The 22118-nt window shown below is 36.9% G+C and overlaps 2 protein-coding genes across 9 annotated transcripts in view; one reads left to right on the forward strand and one right to left on the reverse strand.

Moving 5' to 3' along the window:
• TBCE (tubulin folding cofactor E) overlaps positions 1-22118 on the forward strand; it is a 622247-nt gene that overhangs the window by 389435 nt on the left and 210694 nt on the right. The gene's annotated exons all lie outside the window — the stretch shown is intronic.
• The window catches only part of ARID4B (AT-rich interaction domain 4B), a 156517-nt gene that overhangs the window by 45720 nt on the left and 88679 nt on the right, over positions 1-22118 (reverse strand). For all 8 annotated transcript variants that reach the window (XR_013550438.2, XM_078434200.2, XM_078434203.2 and 5 more), the window contains exons 8-16: positions 19422-19560; positions 13434-13513; positions 11407-11483; positions 9938-10092; positions 6930-7002; positions 5283-5377; positions 4202-4299; positions 2797-3040; positions 2301-2476 (exon numbers count right to left, since the gene is read on the reverse strand). Coding sequence is in view for 7 of the 8 variants with exons in the window: in XM_078434200.2 (XP_078290326.1) it covers positions 2301-2476; positions 2797-3040; positions 4202-4299; positions 5283-5377; positions 6930-7002; positions 9938-10092; positions 11407-11483; positions 13434-13513; positions 19422-19560 (1137 nt within the window). In the remaining variant the exon portion in view is untranslated. The remainder of the gene's footprint in view (positions 1-2300; positions 2477-2796; positions 3041-4201; positions 4300-5282; positions 5378-6929; positions 7003-9937; positions 10093-11406; positions 11484-13433; positions 13514-19421; positions 19561-22118) is intronic.

Genomic DNA, 22118 nt, shown 5'->3' on the forward strand with positions numbered 1-22118 from the left:
TTATGCGCCAAAGATATTTGTCATGTACCTCAGAATGATCATATCAGAGAAAGGAGAGACACAGAATAAAAAATCTAAGAGTTTTTAAATGAAAACAACTTCTAAATTGTGTCTTACATTACACAATGCTCTGAGCACAACTGGTTCATGCCAGTAAGCACAATCCCACTTTAGTGCAGCCTGGCAGTCTTTAATTTTATCTGGAGTAATACTCTAATACTCTGTATTAATAAAGCAATCAAAAATTAAAAACAAAAGTTTCACACTGAGTGTCAACCTCAGACACCAACCAAATGAAAAACACTTAAAAAGTGTACTAAAGTTTAAAGAAGCAAACAACACAATTGCTATCAAATAAAATATTCTTCTCCTTTCTCTAATAATTCACTGGCAAAATCAAAGGTAAAACGCACTAAATCAGACATAGAATGCCAACAATGATACCTTCTGGAAGTATAAAATGTAATCAGCATATAGATTTTTAAAAATTAAGTTGATGTGGATCTCTCTCTCTGTCTCTCTCTCTCTCTCTCTCACACTCACACACACACACACACACACACACACACACACACGCACATCTTTTAAAGAACTATTATTTTGGGAAACCAAATGTATCAGTATTTTTCATCTGAATTCACAAATATCAAATTTTCCCAGTTTGATGTCACACTCCATACAATGGAACAAATTAAAAAAACAACAACTTTAACTTATTAATACTTTCTATGGGCCAGGCATTGAACAGGGCATTTTACCTAAATTAACTTATTTAATCTCCTTTACCTAGACTATGAAAAAAGGACATGGCAAATTCCTGGCAGTAACTAGTAATTACTTAGAGAAACTTTATATGCTAGAGAAATACTCACATATGATTCTTTATAACTATCAAATTTTCTATTGCACTTACCTAATAAAACTCAGAAATCAATCTTGGACATTCCCAACACATAACACTACCAAATTAGTGCTGTCGGGCTAGGAAAATTTCAGTTTGTAGTATGATACATTGATAAATATATGTAGTAAATTAAAAAGCCATATAGTTGAAGAATTTTTTAAAACCTACAATATATAGTTTACACCAGAAAATAAATTGAAACACCAACTTGAAAAAATAAGGTAATTATTAGTGACAAAGAGAAAACACAGGCTTATCACAATGCCTCCCACACAGCAGATATTCCAGAAATACATGCAAATTTAAAGATCAGATTTTTAGTCAAAAAGCTGAATCCTTACTAAGTTTCTTAGGAGCTGAAATAGTCTCCAGCAACAGCAAGGAGTACCTTGAAATATACACGTGCACACAGGGCTATAACCAAGTATAATGAAAAAACACTTAGACTATATTCATCTAAACCCAGGTTTCTCCTCCCATGTTTATCTGTATGCTGCAGCCAAAATTTCAGAGGACACTAAAATAATCAAGAGATTTTAGGCAAAAAGCTACGTACTTACTAAGTTTCTTAACAGCTGAAATAATCACCAACAGCAGTAAGGAGTACTTGATATAGACATTTGTACACAAAGATATATAACAAGGTATACTAAACAAGTACCTTTCCCTAAATTTGCAAAGCATATTTTGCTTCCCTTCCCTGCCTATGTGCATGCTGTGGCCAAATTTCAGAAAACACTAAAATGATCAAAAACATTTGGTTGTACTTATTTAAACGGACCATTGACGATGGGGATGTGTAGGGTTTTTTTAAACCTCAGCGATGACTAGATGCCAAAGATCATCTACAAAATCCAGGGGTCCACTGGCAGTGCATAAATTACATTGCTGAATAAACAGTTCATCATTCCAAACTGACCAAAATGAGGAATTACTACTGTCACAGAAAACACAATATAACAATCCAGGCCTGGTGAAAGCTAATTATTACCACTTTTCCATTCTTGTTTTTTGCTTAAGAAATGAACACAACTCTTAAAATCTAGAGCCAACATACCATCTAGAAAACATTGCATACAGAAAGCCATCTTCCCAAATTTCTATTATCTGGTTATTCAGCAGAGCTTAATGTAGTAAGAAGTATTTTTCTAGCTCAAAATTTCATAAATTTCCATGATGAGAGCAAGAAGAATGGATCAAAAACATGATCTTTTGCTACAAATTTGCATTAGTAGGGTCTCTGAAGGAGGCAAATGGTACTTACATACTAAATGCAAACCACTCAATTATACTATATTTTGTCAAATTTAGGTTCAAACACGCACACACACAAAGGGCAAATTACAAGAATTCATTCGGCCAAAAAATGCATCTTAACCAAAAACAAATTTCTTACCCAGATTTTGCTTTTTCTTCTTCAGCTTCTACCTTTATGCTGAGGGACTCATCTACCCCAGCTGTCTCCTCATCTTTGTCCTCCAGATTCTCATTTTCTTCTGTTTTTTTCATGTTCACTTCTTTTTCCTGATCGGACTGTGTAGGTATAGATTCTAATAAATTCTTTTTACTTCCCTAGAAAAAAATCAGAGGAACTAAACCAACAAAAGTAAAAACTGTCAACCTAATTCCATGATCTAATTGTTAGCAAAAGGCGGTACCAACCAATACTAATATTGAGAAATGCGTTAGCTATTTTAAGATACTCCTGCCATTCCTAACACACTAAGCAAAAACAGCGAACAACCATTTTAAATACAAAAATAGCACTTAACGAGGAAAATGCTCAAGAAATTAAGTATAACATTTTATAGTAAGTTAACCATGAAAATGTTACAGACAGTGTAGACAATGTACCAAAGAAGGCACAGCACTATGAACAGTATCTGATTTACCAGAGAGGGTTTAATATTTTCTTTTCTTTCAGTATCATCATCAGTAGGCTTTTCTTCTTTTGGTATTATATTGTCCTCCTCTTCAATCTTTATTTCTTTGATTTCTGGTTCATTTTCTTCCTTAACTTTGATTTCTTTTACATTTTCACACTCCTTACATGGCTTGTTAACAACCTTCTCTGGCAATGCCATTTGAAATTCAATATTGGCCGACCTACAGTACTCCTCAAAACCATATAAATATCTGGAAACGTGAAGAGAAATTACATTTGGGAAAACATTTCAAATTATTACTACAGAGTGGTGGTTTTTAAAAGGTGTTTATTTCTTTTAAGTTCTCAAATATTGAGTCATATTAATATTCTAATTTATTCTAGTTCAGTTCTTCCCATTCTCTTTAACCCAAATAGAAACATTTTTCAAAAAAACCCAAAGTCACAAAAAAACTATGCCAAAAGTAAAAAAACAGTATCTTAAATAAAGTAACTGTAACAACAATAGCTATTAAAAGTATTAGTAAAGCATCAACTTTTTGAGCACTTTTTTTTTTTATTTTGGAGAGAGAGAGAGAGGGAGAGGGAGGGAGAGAGAGAGAGAGAGAGAGAGATAGGGAGATGAATCCCAAGCAGGCTCTGCGCTGTCCAGCACAGAGCCCAACATGGGGCTCGAACTCATGAATCATGAGATCCTGACCTGAGTCAAAGTCAAGAGTCAGATGCTCAGCTGACTGAGCCACCCAGGCACCCCATGAGCACTTCTGATATGCCAAGCACTAGTCCTCTTAGTTCATGTGAAATCTCATTTAATCATCAGAATAATCTTACGAGGCAAGTACTAGTATCCCATTTTACAAATGAGGAAACTGAAGCTTAAGAGAACAAATAAATGGTCCAAGGGGCACAAAAGCTAATAATTGGCAGGACCAGGATTCAATCCTGGACTTTTTAACACTTCATTTTTTTTTAATGTTTGTTTATTTATTTACTTATTTTGAGTGAGAGAGAGGGAGAGAGACAGACAGAGGCAGAGAAGAGGGAGACACAGAATCCGAAGCAGGCTCCAGGCTCTGAGCTGTCAGCACAGAGCCAAACACGGGGCTCAAACTCATGAACCGCGAGATCATGACCTGAGCTGAGATCAGACGCTAAACCGACTGAGCCACCCAGGTACCCCTTTAACACTTTAAAAAGAGGTTCTTAGTCTCTACACAGTGCTTTCCAAATTTTCTTGGCCACAAAAACTTTCTTTACAGAATATCTCATAGATCTAGTATTCACAGAAAATACTGCAGAACATGCTATTATAAAGTGATTAGTAAAAATTTCTGATTTCTTAGAAGAAATAATTAGCCTCCTGTTTTCTAGGTAAAATATCGAATGTCGGTATATCAAGTACCATGACTTACTTTTTATAAGCACATTTAACGTTGTATCCTGCAGCTGAATTTAAGACAGGGATTCCAAGATCCTGGTAGACTTGTTTCCAAACAGCTCCGCTTTCAATCTAGCAGACAAAGTAAAATGAAAACTCCCCAATTAAAAGGTGGGAATATAATAAAATTTTGACTAATGTAGCATATAGAAATATATGCTTATATGTACTGGTTCTAGTCTCAAAGGAATGAAAAATAGCTTAATAAATTCTGAATAAAAAATTTAGTTTACAACAATCTTTTAAAGTAAGTTTTAGTATTCTAACAAATCTCAGAAAATTACAAATGTTGAGCTATTAGGCCATTTGATTTTTAAATCAAACCTGGCATAGTAAATAAGAAAATATTCAGGTTTCTAAATGAAAATTTGTAATGAAGAGACACATCAAAATTTTTAAGTAATGTATTAGTTCCCATAAAACCTATAAATTTAATAAATCAAAGTAGTTCTAAGGATCTTAGTAAAGCATTTACTTTTAAGTAAAAAAAAAGTAAATTTTCTACAGAATACTCCCCCCGCCCGAATACTTCTTCTACAGAATACTCCCCCCGCCCGAATAATCTTAATTGGATGGACACCACACATCATGGCAAACTTAAGATAATTTCTTCAGTTCAACAAAGATTTTTCTGCATGTTTCTATACATAAATGTGTGTGTGTGTGTGTGTGTGTGTGTGTGTGCGCGCACATCACACACCATGGAAGAGATTAAGAATAAAGAATATTAAAAGAGATCCCTACTCTCAAGGACCTTACAGTGTAGTGGAAAAGAGACACAGGAAGAACTTCTACCAATATAGTTGTGCTGTGACTCACACATACACAGGTGGTTTATGAAAGTTTGACAAACAGTAAATCGGGAAGCTCGTTTGAAAAGCTCTTTAATTAAATTTAAATTTGGCTGAGGAAGCTAGCTGTTTCTGTTTCTAACTTGTGCCTTACATCTTCTTCTCCTTCTACTATTAGGTTTTTATTAGACAATCTTAGGTAATTTTTAAAAAAGAAAACATGTTGCATGAAAAACATGTTTCACTTTTGACTGTAATACTTACATTATCAAATCCTCCAAGCTTGTGTACAAGTCTGAATAACTTAAAGAGGTTCAAATTTCGATAGCCAAGTACGGGCCGTTTGTTAATAGGTGTGCCTATTAAAGAAAACACAAAATTTACTATAACCATGCTGCATTTGTTATTTAAAACTACCAAAGATTCAGATATTACCACTGAATATATATAGTGCAAAGTATACGTATAAGAGAAAAAAAAATCCCTTGTTAATCCAAAACATGTCTACCACTTAAGCCCATCTCCTTTTTAAAAATTTCTCATACCAGATTTTTGAAACCTTATATGATTTCACTCCATTTTCATCTCCTTGATGAACAAAGAATAACAAATAAACCAAAATAAAATATCAACAAAACAAAAAATTTTTAAAGTTTTTACAATTATTTTGAAAAAGCAGGCTCACGAGCGGGGGAGGGGCAGAGAGGGAGGGAGCAAGAGAATCCCGAGCAGGTTCCACACTGTCGGCACACAGCCCAACGTGGGGCCAGATCTCACCAACTGTGAGATCACGACCTGAGCCAAAATCAAGAATCGGACACTCAACCAATGGAGCCACCCAGGCACCCCTTCACTTTTTTATTTGCCTTATACAAAAGCCTAAGAAATCACCTACCTTCTTAGGCCAACCCTCATTCATACAAAAAAATAATACAGAAAGCAAGGACATTTTATATCAAACAATAAAGATACCTACATTATGGCAGCCACTATCACTTACGAGAGCAAAAGACAGCCAACTTCTACTTATCAACAATACAAATGAGGATTTAAAAAAATATTAATCCCCCCCCAAATAACTCCCAAAGTACAGTGGCACTTCCAAATATTATTCATTCATTTTGCCCTTCTCCTCAAGCTAGAAAGCTTTCTGCCTCTCCCTACTCCCTTTCTGGCATCTTCCCAGGAAAGGAGACACTATACTCTGAACAGCAGATTACCAAGAGAGTGACAAAGCCACAGTTACCAGAGGACGAGGTCACTACCGAAAACGAAAGGTCAACATCCATACCTCTTTCCCTCGATTCTTGTATTTCTTTAACAACACCAGGCAGATTCAAAAGACTAAGCCAAGGCTCACCCTGAGACTCTGCCACCTTTCTCTATGTCTGACTCTCTCTGGATGGTTTAATTCTCTGCTTCGTTCTGTGTGGTTGGGTCCCAAGAAGACTTGGGACTATGGTGTCTCTCTGGCTCTCTCTCTCACTCACATGCACACATACACAAACACACACAAACATACACATCCAAGGTATATCCAACAGTGATTCTAGAGAGGAAGGCTTTTTACTAGAGGAATCTATGTAGGTACAAATAAAATGGTACTATGATTACCAGTCAGCTACTGCTCCCTAGTCGTTAAGAGTTCTTTGGGAACCCATGGATGGAGGGCAGATAGGCAGAACAGAATGCAGGCCATATGGGTCCATGGCCATAATATCCATCAAAATACTGTCAAATTCCTCCTCCCATGTACTATATGCCAGGTACTATGCCAGGTGCTGGTGACGCTGGCAGGCAGTAAGGCAGCCATGATTATTAGTGACATGAAGCTTAACGAACAGAATTCTTTATGGTTTTTTTATTCATGGTTATTGTTGTACAGGTAGCACATTTAAAAATAAAACTCACCTCTATCCTCCATAAATTTGTACAACTGCTGAAGAAAGTTCTCCCTTTCCTCTGGAAATGGTTCTATTTCTTCCTAATTTTAGTCACAGAAGAATAGAATGTTATTTTCCTCAATTAAACATCATAATAATACAAGATTTCCTACTAAAAGCAAAGACTAATATTTACTAAAACATTTCAAGGATGTTTTACCAAGTAAAAATTATTTCTTAACACTAAGATGTTCAAAACCAGGCAAGTCTAGACATTTTATGCTTTCCAAAGGAATATGCCTTAAAAGGTATCTCAACAGCGATAATCCCAAATGTAAATTCTCATAGAAGAAGTACGAAATAAGACTAGCAAGATGGTTCATGAGCTTTTTCCCATATCAGATATCTAACTACTCTTTAAGTCAGGGCCACAGGCTCAAGAAGACCTACTCTCACTTATATTAAATTGGGTCAGGGCTTCACATCACAACAGACTATCTTGTTGCTCCTCCAGAACTATACACGTGTGGGTCCCATTAGCTGTAACTCCAAGTATCCTTCATGATATACAGCCCCACTGTGCAGCACTTCAAGCTAACAAAATCAGGAAAGTGGGGAACAAACTTGATCTACAATACCTGAAGATTCAGACTTAGGGAAATCTTCAAGTAATAAAATAGTTCCCCGATTTATCAATTACAAGGGAGGGACTAGCTTCTTGCTGCTGTGGCCAGGGGCTGTGGCAGTAGGGAGCTGGTCCTGAAGCGACCTGCAAGGAGCAGGGTAGTAGGTGAGACGGAGGAACTCGTCGATTCAGTGACTATCATCCATTCAACAAGCCATTTAGCGAGCACCAGCGAGCGTAGGCACTGTGCTAGGTGCTGACTCAGATAAAAGAAAAATGAGCGATGGAGCCTGCCGTTAGAGAACACGATCGGGAGTAACTGTGAAGAAAGTGATTCCAAACATACACCTAGGACTTGCAGTTACTCTGGCTGAAACCAATGTATTTCTGACAGTAACGCTCCAGACCATACTTTTCAACTGATAGTCTAAATAAACCTAAATATATCATTTTACTTTTAAAAATCATGTGTCTAATGCCATTGTTTTGACATCTGCCCCTTTACTTTAAAAGCTAGCAGAGCAAAGGAAGGCAAGGTAAAAACAAGAAACAAAAATCCATGTTGATAAACTATTAAGTTTGCCAGTTGAGCAGAGAAGAATAAATGACAATTATTAATTTCTTTATGTAAAAATCTACACTTCTCAGTTTAAACATGGTCCACAGAAGGTGGGTTTTATTAAGGCAGTCAGATACAAATCTAAGGAAACCTATTTTCTAGATACGATCTTAAATGCCCCCGATACAATATTTGGCTTTCATAAACTGCCAAACTTATTCCTGTCCCAAAAATTTAGTGAAGTTTGTATTTAACGTAAAAGAAAATGATTAACTGGAAACCAGATTTGCTTTCACCAAAACATTTCTAAAACACAAATCTAAGCAATAAAAATTTTAGTAACTAATATTTATTGATCATCATATATTTACAAGTTATACATTATGAGACACTCTGAGTAGGAGCACAGGGAACACCAAACCCCTGAGGAGCTTACAGGGGAGAAAACTGACAATAAGTGCGCGTGCGTGTGTGTAAATGATAAAAATATGCACAAGGAAAGGTAGTAATTAAGCAAATGGAGCGATTAACTTTCCTGAGGTGAGGGAGGTGACGCTGCACAGGTTTCCCTTTACAGAGGGATCGTGTTAGTAGGGTTTTGAAACTGAACGGGAGTTTGCCAGGCTAACTGGGGGAGGAAAGGCAAGAGCACTGTAGGCAGAGGTACTGGTATGTGTACAGGCTGGGAAGAGGCAAGGTATGTAATTTAATATCGCCACAGCATCAAGTTCAAAATGGCAAGGTACACCAAGAGAAGTGGTAAAAAGGCAGGACTGGATTGTAAAAGAAGTTCTGTAAGTGAAGCTTGACTTTTAAGGTGCTAAGAAGCTACTGGGCAAGTTTGAAGCAAAGGACTGCTTGTTCATTTCAGCATTTTAAACAAAAAGCGGGAGGGGGAGAAGACTGAAGCTGAGAAACTTTTACACTACACATTGTCATCACAGATCACTAGGTCATAAAACATAAACTCTGAAACAATCCTATTTCATGAATAGTTGTTTATTACAATTAAATGGCAGAATTTCAGAACTTACCGAAAATATTACATATTGAGATTAACTTACTTAGTTTCCTGAAAACATTCACTCCAATTCACTTCAAGGTCAAATATACAGCCTTCACTACCTACACCATTCACCAGTAACTTTTATGAAATCGTTCAACAAACCACTGAAGAGCACAGTGGTACAATGTCACTAGTAATGCCATGGACAGCTTTTGTTGGTACTTATCACTGCTAGATCTAAAGTACCAGTTATAATAAAATCTAAAACTTTACCTACTTGATCCATACAAATTCACAGATGACTTATTTATGATCTAATTAGAACTAGCCACTCATCTGTGTTAGACGTAGTTATTTAAGTCTTTCTGAATCAAAGAGGTATTAAAGGTATTAACCCTTTTTTGCGGACTATTCTTCTAATACTAGATGGAAGATGTATTTTATACTTCTCTAGGTATTTCAATAAAATATGCAGATGAAAACACTGTACCAGGTGACAGTGGTCCATAGGATGATGAGAAAGCACATGAAAGTAGAGCTTTGCTACGTTAGGTGTGTATTTCCCTTATTATCTGATAAACCAAAAAAAGCACATCATCAAGAAACATTTTTGAGATGACTGAAATAACTGTATTTAGTATTTTCAATTTCACAAGACTATATTTCTATTTTAAGTAAGCAAGCAAACTACCCGGTTATGGCGGACATCACAACACAGTTTTATTATGAAGTATCTCTAATACTAAAAATACTTAAGTGATTGACGACTTTATGCCGAATCCTAACTCACAAAGGAAACTGAAGTGTTATTTCTAATTTTAGGAGACATCAACCATTTTTAATTACCTCTTCTTCACTGCTATTATCTTCCTTTTCTTTTTCATCATCTTCCTCCTCTTCTTCTTCCTCTGCTTCACTGCTAGAACTATCTTCTTTCAGTTCAGTCTTCCAGTTAGCAGGAATCGTTCTACTTTTGTGAAATTCAAGCGCCTGATCAAAGGCTGGAAAGAGGACCATAAACTATGTGAACTGGAGAAATTAAGACAACTGATTTGTCTAATAGTGGTAAAAAAGATTAAAAAAAAAAAAAGAAGTAAAACTACTGTGCTAATACCACTGACATCTGTGAAGTGTCTGCTACGTGCCAGGCACTGCGCACTGTAGTAACTCATTTCAAACCCAACCATCCGAAGCATCAGGCACCCATTTGACAGACAGAGAACCGCCGCTACTGAAGGGGACTTAGGTTCAAACAAAGAACAGTTTTCTTCTTTTACACAAAAACTAAACATGCCTAGTAAAAACAACTTTAAGACTGGTACATTTCTGATCATTTGTCCAACAAATGACTATGAATCAGCGTCATATATCAAGCACAAAGCTGCTGTAATGAACATACGTTATAGCTGAAGATATTCTATAAATACACATTAGCTTCATTTCTAGTTAAACCTGAATTAAAATTAAAGTAATAATCAGCTTAAACTAAAATTAGCTAGACACAGTTATTTTCAGTTTATAATACATGGAAATAAACTCTAAACCACAAATTCTTGGTGATTTTTAACCAGTCTACCTAGCATACTATTAGATTTGATGAACATGGGTGAAAGGAAAATAAAGTTATATACAAAGCTAAAAACCAAGCAAAAAATGCAATTATGATATATTCCTCAATAAAATATGACCACTGTTACACTATGAGACATGCCAAATCAAAATTACTTTTGACTTCTGTTTCCACCATCCTTAGGAACTAACATTTTATTTACTAGGCAAAAGCAAGGCTATAGTAATTAGCTGGTAATATAGTTCTTTGCCACTTTTAGATTACTGCCCCTGATTATAAGCTAAGAAAGAAAAAGAAACCCTATAGTAACAAAAGACACCTAGGTTTACAAAAGTATAATTCACACAGAACCAAGTATAACTTCAAAGACAGGATTATAAAAAATATTATTTTTTATTTTATTTATTTGTTTATTTTAATGTTCATTGATTTTTGAGAGAAAAAGAGAGAGGGAGAGAGAGAGAAAGAGAGAGAGAGAGAGAGAGTGTGTGTGGGGGGGAGGGGGGGGGAGGGCACAGAATCCAAAGCAGGCTCCAGGCTCTGAGCTGCCAGCACATAGCCCAACACAGGGGCTCAAACTCATGAACCACAAGATCATGACCCAAGCCAAAGTCAGATGCTTAACTGACTGAGCCACCCAAATGCCCCCAAAATACATTTTTTAAAGAGCAAAAGAGAGTTTGATCTTCAAAAACACTTGAGCAGTTGTTAAGTTAACCATAAACTATTCCAAGATTATCCTTACCTTGTTTTAATATCGCATCAGGCTTTGGTGCAGAGTCACTAGTAATTTCATGGACATCCTTTCTTGGCACTGAAGTACTACATTAGTTTTTTTTTTTAATTTTAAAGAAAAAAAAAAAAGCCACAAAAAACACAACAGAAATTAAGAGTTGAATTACACACTACAGAAAAATATTAAAAATATGAAAACATTAACATTTGAAATGAAAGTGATTGCACAGTGCTGCAATTCCCAAATAAAATGCTAAGCAGAATGTTGAAATAGGTCATCACCTACAGAAGGACCCCACCTTGAGAGGTGTTTTTCAAACAAGATATTCTCAAATATCAGGAGTCCCTGGCTAAATGTAACACTGAAAACAGGGAGGCTAATGAAAATAATAGTAAATGAAAATACTTTGATGGCAGGATCAATCCAATAAAAAAAGAAGTCAAATAGTAAGAATTTGCCATTGTCTTGGAATAATCACAAGAAATTACTGAATTTAAGACTGGAAGAAAATGTACTTGTTTATACTATAAATGTTCTTCTAAGAACTGTTTTTAAGCTGGATTCTAGGCTCACAAGCAAACTTCTAATATATAACTTAGTCTTTTATGGAACTCCCCAGTCATAAGGAGGGAGGGAGTCAGATGTAAGCAACTGGGAGAATTTCTATCATATATATCACATTCATCTCCTATTTTACAATAATAAGTCATCCTTCAGTATCATTCAGCTCTTCTGCATTTGGTTTGTATCAATCTACAAACGCCAGAAAACTATTCCAAATACATTTGTCAGCCAGCCTATTTTTAATTTTTATTCAAAAAATTTCAAATACATACAAAAGAGAATAAAACAGTGCAATGAAACACCATATACCCATTATCCAACTACAATAATCATAAAGTCAGTCACTTTCACTTATACCCCTACCTACTTCCTCCCACCCTATGTGGATTACTTTGAAGGAAATTTGAGATATTATATAATTTGATTTGTGATATACTTTACATGAGTTTTAAAAGAAAATTCTTTTTAAAAATCATAAACAGGGCGCCTGCGTGGCTCAGTCCATTGAGCATCCAACTTCGGCTCAGGTCATGATCTCACAGCTCGTGAGTTCGAGCCCCGTGTCAGGCTCTGTGCTGACAGCTCAGAGCCTGGAGCCTGCTTCGGATTCTGTGTCTCCCTCTCTCTCTGCCCCAACCCACTCACATTCTGTCTCTGTCTCTCTCAAAAATAAATAAACATTAAAAAAAAATTTTTTTAAATCATAAGCAATACCATTACTACACATTTAAAAGTTAACAATAATTTCCTAATACCATTGAACCAGTATTCAATTTTAATATTCAAATTCCTGATTATCTCCATTTTGTTAAAGTGGATTTCATAAATTGTTATAAAAATCACTTTCTAGAACCTGAAAACCCAAACACCAATCTTAAAATGTGATGATCCTTTTAAGGTATAAACACAGAATAAGGCCAAGTATAAAATACATGACTTTTCTAGTCACATAATTCTTAAAGAGGGAAAAAAAAACACAGAAATTCATAACTCAGTTCCAGAAAAGCTCTATATGAAAAATCACTTGAACACTCAATACATTTGCAGTAACCCATTTTAATCCACAGGCTACTATACAAGTTGAATGTTACACAACAGGTATCAGTATAACCATTAGAACTAAAAATATTAGGGCCCAATTAAATATTCCAGAATAGTAAAGACATCAATAAATATAGCGATCAAATATCAGATACAGTAGATATATCTAAATGTGCCTCAACAAATCACCAGCTATTATACTATACAGGCAAATACTGACAAACTCTGGGAGTTTAGAAAAAAACAAAATAAACAAGTAAGGCATACTGTAAGACCACTTAAATGATAATGTGAAAAACGATCACACTTCCAAACATTCTGTATGATGAAAAGTAAAAGCATAAGGTCATTGGAAATAATTAATTTATTATCATTTACTATCCTAACTTGGAAAAACAGCATATTTTTAACCTCCAGTGAATTATACTTACAATTTGCCATCTTTGAAAGATCGAACAAGAATATTGTCTTTTTTCACAGCAATTTCATCACTACAATCAGGACAAACCACCTTTAAAAAACAAAAAAGTGTAAACTATTAAAACTAAAAGCACATTTACAGTTATGTATCAATTATTAAAATGCTTTTAAAAGACAGTTTCAGGGGCGCCTGGGTGGCTCAGTCGGTTAAGTGTCTGACTTCAGCTCAGGTCATGATCTCCTGGTTCGTGAGTTCAAGCCCCACCTCAGGCTCTGTGCTGACAGCCCAGAGCCTAGAGCCTGCCTCTGATTCTGTCTCCCTCTCTTGTGCTCTCGCTCTCTCTCAAAAACAAACATTAAAAAAAAAATTTTTTTAAATAAAAGATAGTTTCAGCTTAAAGCTTAAAAACGAATTTTAGTTTGTAGGGTAAACAGGTACACACACACATGAAAATACACACAAGTGATTTTAAATTTACATCCTATATCCTTCCAGCTTTCTTGATTCCCCACATTGTTTCGGCACTGGCTTGGCGTTGAAAGCAGAAGCGTGGCCATGGCTCGACTGAAGCTGTGGACCAAGTTCTAGTTAGAAACAGAACACTGGAATGAAAGGGGAGGCTGGGGTGGAAAAAGAGCCAGAGGGTCTGCAGCACGGCTAGGAGAACAGAAACCAAACGGGAGCAAGTATATCAGAGCAGTCTCTAACTTAAAAAAGGTAGAGATGAGTTCAACTTATTACTTACATTTAAATATACGTAACAGGCACTAAAATTTCTTCCCAATGCTACCCACTCTAAAAAGTAAATGTTATAAAGAAGATACCTTTCTGGAGGCTACATAAGATTTATTACTAACAGAAGAAGATTTACTTTAGTTGGAGTCCCTCAGCTGCTATTTTTTTTTTTTTCAACGTTTTTTTTTTTTTTTTTTTTTTGGGACAGAGAGAGACAGAGCATGAACGGGGGAGGGGCAGAGAGAGAGGGAGACACAGAATCGGAAACAGGCTCCAGGCTCCGAGCCATCAGCCCAGAGCCTGACGCGGGGCTCGAACTCACGGACCGCGAGATCGTGACCTGGCTGAAGTCGGACGCTTAACCGACTGCGCCACCCAGGCGCCCCCCTCAGCTGCTATTTAAAGTGAGGTTCAAGCATTCCTTCCTAAAGGCTAATGCAAGACGCCTATAAACTTTGAGTATTTTAATTCCAAGACAGCCCACTATGTATACCAGGAACAATGAAAAATGGGCTAAATAAGTATGACAGGTTTCTTTTAAGGACAGTCTCATTAGCTCTGAAAAATGACAATGGTACATAAAGGCCATTTATTCTCACCAAAGGTCAGAAAGGAGCTAGAAACAGGTGAGTTCTAATTTCGTCTTTAAAAAGTTAGTTCACATTTTCCGTAACAGCAACTGCAGTGCACCAGGCATTCCTTAAATACTGACGGCACTGTGAATAAACTCACTGATGAAAGTCTGCTACATGGGGCGGCTGGGTGGCTCAGTTGGTTGAACGTCTGACTTCGGCTCAGGTCATGATCTCACAGTTCGCAAGTTCGAGCCCCACGTCAGGCCCTGTGCTGACCGCTAGGGGCCTGGAGCCTGCTTCGGATTCTGTGTTTCCTTCTCTCTCTGCCCCTCCCCCACTCGCACTCTGCCTCTCATTTGAACATAAATAAACATTAAAACATTTTTAAAAAAAGAAAAAAGTCTGCTCTATGTATTAGCATCCAAGGAAACTTCCTTGTCATTTCAAAAAAGTCCTCCAGTAGGGACGCCTGCCATGGGTCGCTCAGTTGGTTAAGCGTCCGACTCCTCCTGGTTTCAGTTCATAGCAATGATCTCACAGTTTGAACCCTGTGTTGGGCTCTGCGCGGTCAGCGCAGAGCCAGCTTAGGATTCTCTCTCCCTCCCTCTCCCCCAAAATAAATGTAAAAAATTTCTGAAGTAAATACTTCATATTTGGTCTAATCATGCTACAGATACTAACTACCACATCAGGGTACTGTACTAGATGCCAGAGAACACAGAAGCCCAGACAGTCACCGCTCCTCCCTACACGGAGCTTGTACTCTAGTTGGGAAGACAAGCACTAAGTAAGAGAGTACACACTGATTTAACTGCTACTGCGTTAAGTCCTTATCTAGGTAATCAGGGACCACTTTTTTTTTAATGTTTATCTATTTTTGAGAGAGAGCGAGTGAGCAGAGGAGGGGCAGAAAGAAAGGGAGACACAGAATCCAAAGCAGGCTCCAGGCTCTGAGCTGTCAGTACAGAGCCTGATGTGAGACTCAAACCTACAAACTTCAAGATCGTGACCTGAGCCGAAGTCGGACACTTAACCGACTGAGCCACCCAGGCACCCCACAGGACCACTTCCTTGAAGGCACAACATTTAAGCTCAGCTTTCAAGCCTGAGTAGGAGGTGGCTTGACATGGGATGTACACGTACACATGTATATGCAGCAAAGGGGTGCACTGCAAGCAGAGGAAACTAATCACAGGAAGCGTCAGAGACAGGAAGCAGTAGAACCCTGTTCCAGAGAGCAAAAGGGCAGTGTGGCTAACTTTCTGCCTGCAGTGATTAAGAGAGATGAAAAGCGTTCAGATTTTCTGGTTAATTCTTAGAATAAAATCTAAAATCTTTAAGGAAAGGCTCTGAGGAAGGATAATGTTGTAACTGCTTTGCCTTTTAAAGAATTACTTAGGCGGTGCCTGGCTGGCTCAGTCAGAGGAGCAAGTGAGTTTTGATCTCGGGGTTCTGAGTTCAAGCCCCATGTGGGACACAGAGATTATTTAAATAAATCCAACTTTAAAAAAAAGAATAGGGGCGCCTGGGTGGCTCAGTCGGTTGAGTGTCCGACTTCAGCTCAGGTCATGATCTCAACTGTCCATGAGTTCGAGCCCTGTGTCAGGCTCTGTGCTGACAGCTCGGAGCCTGGAGCCGGTTTCAGATCCTGTGTCTCCCTGTCTCTCTGCCCCTCCCCCACTCATGCTCGCTCTCTCTCTCTCTTTCTCTGTCAAAAATAAACATTAAAAAAAGAATAAAAATAAAATTAAGTTACAATTATTTTTATTTATTTATTAAAATGGAATTAAAACATCCAGGTGAGAGGTGGTGACTTGGCGGCAGAGTGGTGGCAATGGCAAATTAAAGAAAAGAGAACTATGAGAGATAATTAGGGAAGTGAAGAGATGAGCAAGCAGAGGGATGCTCAGGTTTCTGTCTTGTGCAAATGATGTCATTCACTGTGAGAGGAAACAATGGAGAAGGGCCAAGTTTTGGAAGAAGGGAGGAGAGAATACATTTAGTTTTAAATTTATTAAGTTTTGAGGTGGCTGAAGGACATCCAAATGGAGATACTAAATAGAGAGATACCCAAGTCTAGAGCTCACAATGAAGGTCTGAACTGTGATATAAACTTGGGAGTCAACAGCCTAAATACTAAGGGTCTCAAACTTAGGTCTAAAACTATGAATAAAATCTACCTTTTTTTCTCATGGTTTTTGCAGTCCTCCACTTGACCAACTGAGCTACTGAAGGAATCACACTTTCTCATGGGTTTCAAAAATTACATATATGATAGCTTTGGCCGATGCTGCTGGTGGTGTGTAAGTGGGATCACTTTCCATTCTGCCACAGGAATGATAATCCGTATTTCATCCTGTTCACCCATGTATGTTCTTTTCTTGGTCCCTAAGGCATTTCAGTTTGTTAACTCTGCAACCAATGCTATAAAAGGGGATGAGATCACCCAAAAGAGAATACAGAGTGATATATTCTGAACCTTGAACAGCAACATTTCAAGGTTGGTTAGAGGAGAAACCATGAAGGAAACTGAAAAAGACAACTGCATGAGTCATGGAAGCTAAGATTTCCTTCTCTTAAAATGGGGGTAAATACCACTTATCTTCAGTCTCAGGAATAAAGGAGACTGTTTATACTGACAAGCTCAGCACAGTGCCTGGCCAGGGGAGATGCTAAACCCATGGAGGTTGTTCACAGGTCCTGGGAGTACGCGACTGTTTCCTAGCATGATGTTACTAAACACTCGTAAAATTTACTCAATTTATAAAAACTAATTTCAAAAATTGAAACCCAAATACTATTTATGTTATTATGTCAAGTTTGTTTGATTTAGTACACAAGTTTACACCCTAGTTGACAAAAAGTACTCATCACTGTCTAAAAGATCTCACTTTGGGGGGAAGGATTACATATATGAATAATTCTAAGATTCTTTAAATGATAATGAGATGGTTCCTAAGCAGATTACTGACAATTCAACATCATAAATCCTTAAATATTTTTCCCATCATCAAGAAAACTATTCAGAAATTATGGTGAGAGAATCATAATACTGAATATACTAACAGTGAAAAAATTAATATTCCTGTTGTTTTAGAAAAAGACACAGAAAACTTTTTTTTTTTTAAGTTTATTTATTTTTGAGAGAGACAGAGCATGAGCAGGGGAGGGGCAAAGAGAGAGGGAGACACAGAATCCAAAGCAGGCTCCAGGCTCTGAGTTGTTAGCACAGCCTGGGCTGTGGGTGCCTGGGTGGCTTAGTTGGTTAAGCATCCAACTCTTGATTTTCAGCTCAGGTCGTGATCTCACCATCTGTGGGATCGAAGCCCCGTTACTGGCTCTGCGCTGACAGCATGGAGCCTGCTTGGGATTCTTTCTCTCCTCTCCCTGCCCCTCCCCAGTTCGTGCATGCACATGCTCTCTCAAAAACAAACAAACAAACATTAAAAAACAAAACAAGGGGCGCCTGGGTGGCTCAGTCAGTTAAGCGTCCGACTTCGGCTCAGGTCATGATCTCACGGTCCGTGAGTTCGAGCCCCACGTCGGGCTCTGTGCTGACAGCTCAGAGCCTGGAGCCTATTTCAGATTCTGTGTCTCCCTCTCTCTCTGACCCTCCCCCGTTCATGCTCTGTCTCTCTCTCTGTCTCAAAAATAAATAAACATTAAAAAAAAAAATTAAAAAAAAAAAAACATGTTTTCAGGGGCACCTGGATGGTTCAGTTGGTTAAGCATCCAATTCTTGATTTTTGGCTCAGGTCATGATCTCACTGTTCCTAAGATAAAGCCCTGTGTTGGGCTCTCCACTGACAGGGTGAAGCCTGCTTGGGATTCTTTCTCCCTCTCTCTCCACTCCTCCACCCCTCTCTCAAAATAAATAATTAAACATTAAAAAAAAAAATGTTTTCAAAAGAAATTCTTACAAAGAAATCTTAGTGCTTAAGGAAAAAAGAAATGATCTCATACGTTGACACTTAAGTTTTCAGTTTATTACCCAACTTACTTCGACTTTCCAATACTCAGTTTCCTTATCACTAAGTGAGGATAAATAATAATACCTGCCTCGTAGTCCCTGTAAAGGTCTTAGCACAGTCCCTGCATACAACAGGCATCCAATAAATACTGGATGGACAGATGGATATATGCAAAGGTATCATAAAGCATTTATATTTATTAAAACAAATAATTACCCTCTTTAGTTTTAATTATAAGATACAATGTTAAGTTTTAACTGAAAGAACGGGCATTTACTGGGCAATTATTTTGTGCAAAACACTGAACTGAGCTCAGGATAAAGAATATAAAACATGTTCACTGAAAAGGAGGATAGACAGACATTATTTTAGTTAACAGTAGAAAAAGAAAGTCTCCTCTTCTGCAATCTTCTGCATGATGAATTTAGGAGTTGTAAAAATTTACATTATGACTTTTCTACCCAAAACAGAAAGAGAAGTATAATGAACTCTCATATACCTAGCCTCTAAAATTACCAAAATTTGGCCTTTCTTGGATGACTTCAAGAGTTCTTGGTACTCAAAGACAATTTTGAAAGTAGTATTTGTGTAAACTAAATGATGCTAAAACCATTTCCCCACTTTGTCCTTGTGAAAAATACTAGTAAGATTATCAGTTGTCCTCTTCATGAACTTAAATAGTTGAAAGTTAAACTCTTTTATACTGAAGTTACTCACCAATGCAGGAAACCACAGTGCTTTCTTTTTATCCAAACTAACGTAATCTACACATACAACTTTTCCTAGTAGCTCATCAATCTGTTTCCTATCATCCTCATCTTCATCACTGGAGGATGAAGAAGACTCTTCCTCTGGTCTAGGAAAAGAAAAAAAAAAAAAAAAAGATATTTCCATTTATCTTCACAGAGAATGAGCATACCAAGCTGATAAATACAGGTATTCCAGAAATCTTATCCCATTTTCAAAAACCTATAGAATGGCAAATTTAAATTTTTATATAATTTTCTAAATTTCTAAATAATAATAAAAAGGGTTATCATTAAAATAAAGCACATCATTTTCCTAAAAATCTCTTGGAAAGAACACAATACTCAAAAAGCTTAAGGCCCTATATGAAACATCCCAGTACTACACAAAAATACAGTAGATGCTACTCTCAAAAGAGTTGGGAGTTCCCAAGATATTAAATTTTATAATCCTAGTACAAAGATAACTTTAAAAAGGGAAAAACATTTTTATTTATGGGGAGGTTAGGGTGGTGAAGAAGACAATCTGCTAAGAGATCAGCATTGCTATCCTTAATATCAAATATACACAAACTAGGCACTGACAAAATGTATAATACTGTTATTTTGTTGTTTTTTTGTATAACATTGTTATTTTGTATTACATTAAAAATTCCTTTCAGTTTACACTGTATATTGGACTAGTAAATTAGAAAGAAGTTACCTGCCCACAGAAAAAGAGACTATCTAAAACTACCCACGTGATGTTATACAAAAGTATAGTAGAAATGAAAACTAAAAAAGAAAAAAAAAAAAAATCACACAAAACAAACAAAAATTCTACCTTTGAATCTGGTTCTAAGAAAGCCCACAATCAGTGTTAAAGAAAATAAAGATTATAACAATGACAGCTCAAAATGCTCAGAGTAAGTAAAGACACTAAGAAATGAATACACAGGGACTCCTGGGTGGCTCAGTCAGTTGAGCGTCCAACTCTTGATTTCAGCTCAGGTCATGATTCCAGGGTCATGGGATCAAGCCCCATGTCAGTCTCAGTGCTGAGTGTGGTGTATGCTTAAGATTCTCTCTGTCTCTCTCTGCCCCTCTCCCCTGCTTGCTTTCACTCTCTAAAATAAAAAAAAAAAAACGTTTAAAAGAAATTTTTAAAGGTTTTAAAAAAAGAAATAAATAAACCATTGCAATGTATGTTCTTTTTATAAAATAAAATTGAATAATGGTGAATACTGATTACCTACGGGGATGAAAACATTTTTGAGATACTCAGCAATGACCAAGTTCACGGACAAAAAATGTAAGCTGAAAAATCATTTTAAAACCTTAAACATGATTTATCTATTTGGTTGATTGGCATAAATCTAATATATTCTAAATTTGTCTCGATGCCTTTCCAAAGGGATGGAGATATAAATGTCACTCCTTTATATTTATACACTTCAACATAAATATTTTTAAAAAACCCCAAAAAAACTATCGTAATAAGATTAAACATTTTAGAACAATATGGGAAATATCACTATTTGATTTCAATGATCAAGTAACTTAAAACTTTTCTCCTGGCAGAAACAAAGCAAATTTTCCAAGTTTGCTGCTGAGAACCAGGGTACTTCAAATGGCCCTTATAGTAGTTCAACTGCTACTCAGAAAGTAACAGAAGGTAGGAAAAACCAATACAGCTTGGTATTAGCAAAGCATAAAACCTTAAAAATAGACACACAGCTTCCGGCAGTCATGACAGACTTCCCAAGTCTGAGTTCTACTTGATTACAAGTGTTTCTCAAGGGCAATGACTTTTCTCTCTCCACTTTCTAGTGGCTGTAGAACACAACCAACCTTAAAACCATAATCACTGCTTTTTCAAAGCAGTTATAAAAAACTTATTCAGCTAGGATTTAATAGACGCCCTTTAAGTCATTATCATTAGCAAGACAGAAAGTCCCAGTATCACAGATAACATAGATCACATCTGTAAAACAGAGACAGAAAACTGGGCTTTATTTGCCTAACAAAGTCATCTGCATCTTTATGAAAATTCTCATTTGTTTCTTAAGACTTAACAAGCGTGAAGACTTCAGACATGAGAAAGTTACATATATATATGTGTGTATATATATATATATATACACACACACACACACACACATATATGTATATATATGTGTGTGTGTATGTGTGTGTATATATATATATATATGTATATACATATATACGTATATACATATATATGTATAAAAGGGCTGCCTACATAAAATACCTATCCGCTTTACATACTAAATGTCCAAGTTCCACTCTAAAACCATTTCCCATTCATGGACTAGATTTCTTCCCCTCGACTCCCCAAATGAAGACTTTGTTCCCACAATGCTTGTTTCCCTCTCCTGTGTCAATTTTTCTACCTCTGCTATATTGAGTCCTATCAGCATACCCTTATTTCCACTAACATGCTTTATTTCTCCCACTTAAAAAAAAAAAAAAAAAAAATCCCCTGCGGCACCTTGGTGGCTCAGTCGGTTAAGCAGCAGACTTGGGCTCAGGTCATGATCTCACAGCTCGTGGGTCTGAGTCCCCAGCTGGGCTCTGCACTAACATCTTGGAGCTCAGAGTCTGGAGCCTGCTTGGGATTGTCTCCCCCTCTCTTTGTCCCTCCCCCACTTGTGCTTTCTCTCTCTCT

This window comes from Panthera onca, chromosome D2, assembly GCF_046562875.1.
Source record: "Panthera onca isolate mPanOnc1 chromosome D2, mPanOnc1 haplotype 2, whole genome shotgun sequence".
NCBI classification, from domain to species: Eukaryota; Metazoa; Chordata; class Mammalia; order Carnivora; family Felidae; genus Panthera; species Panthera onca.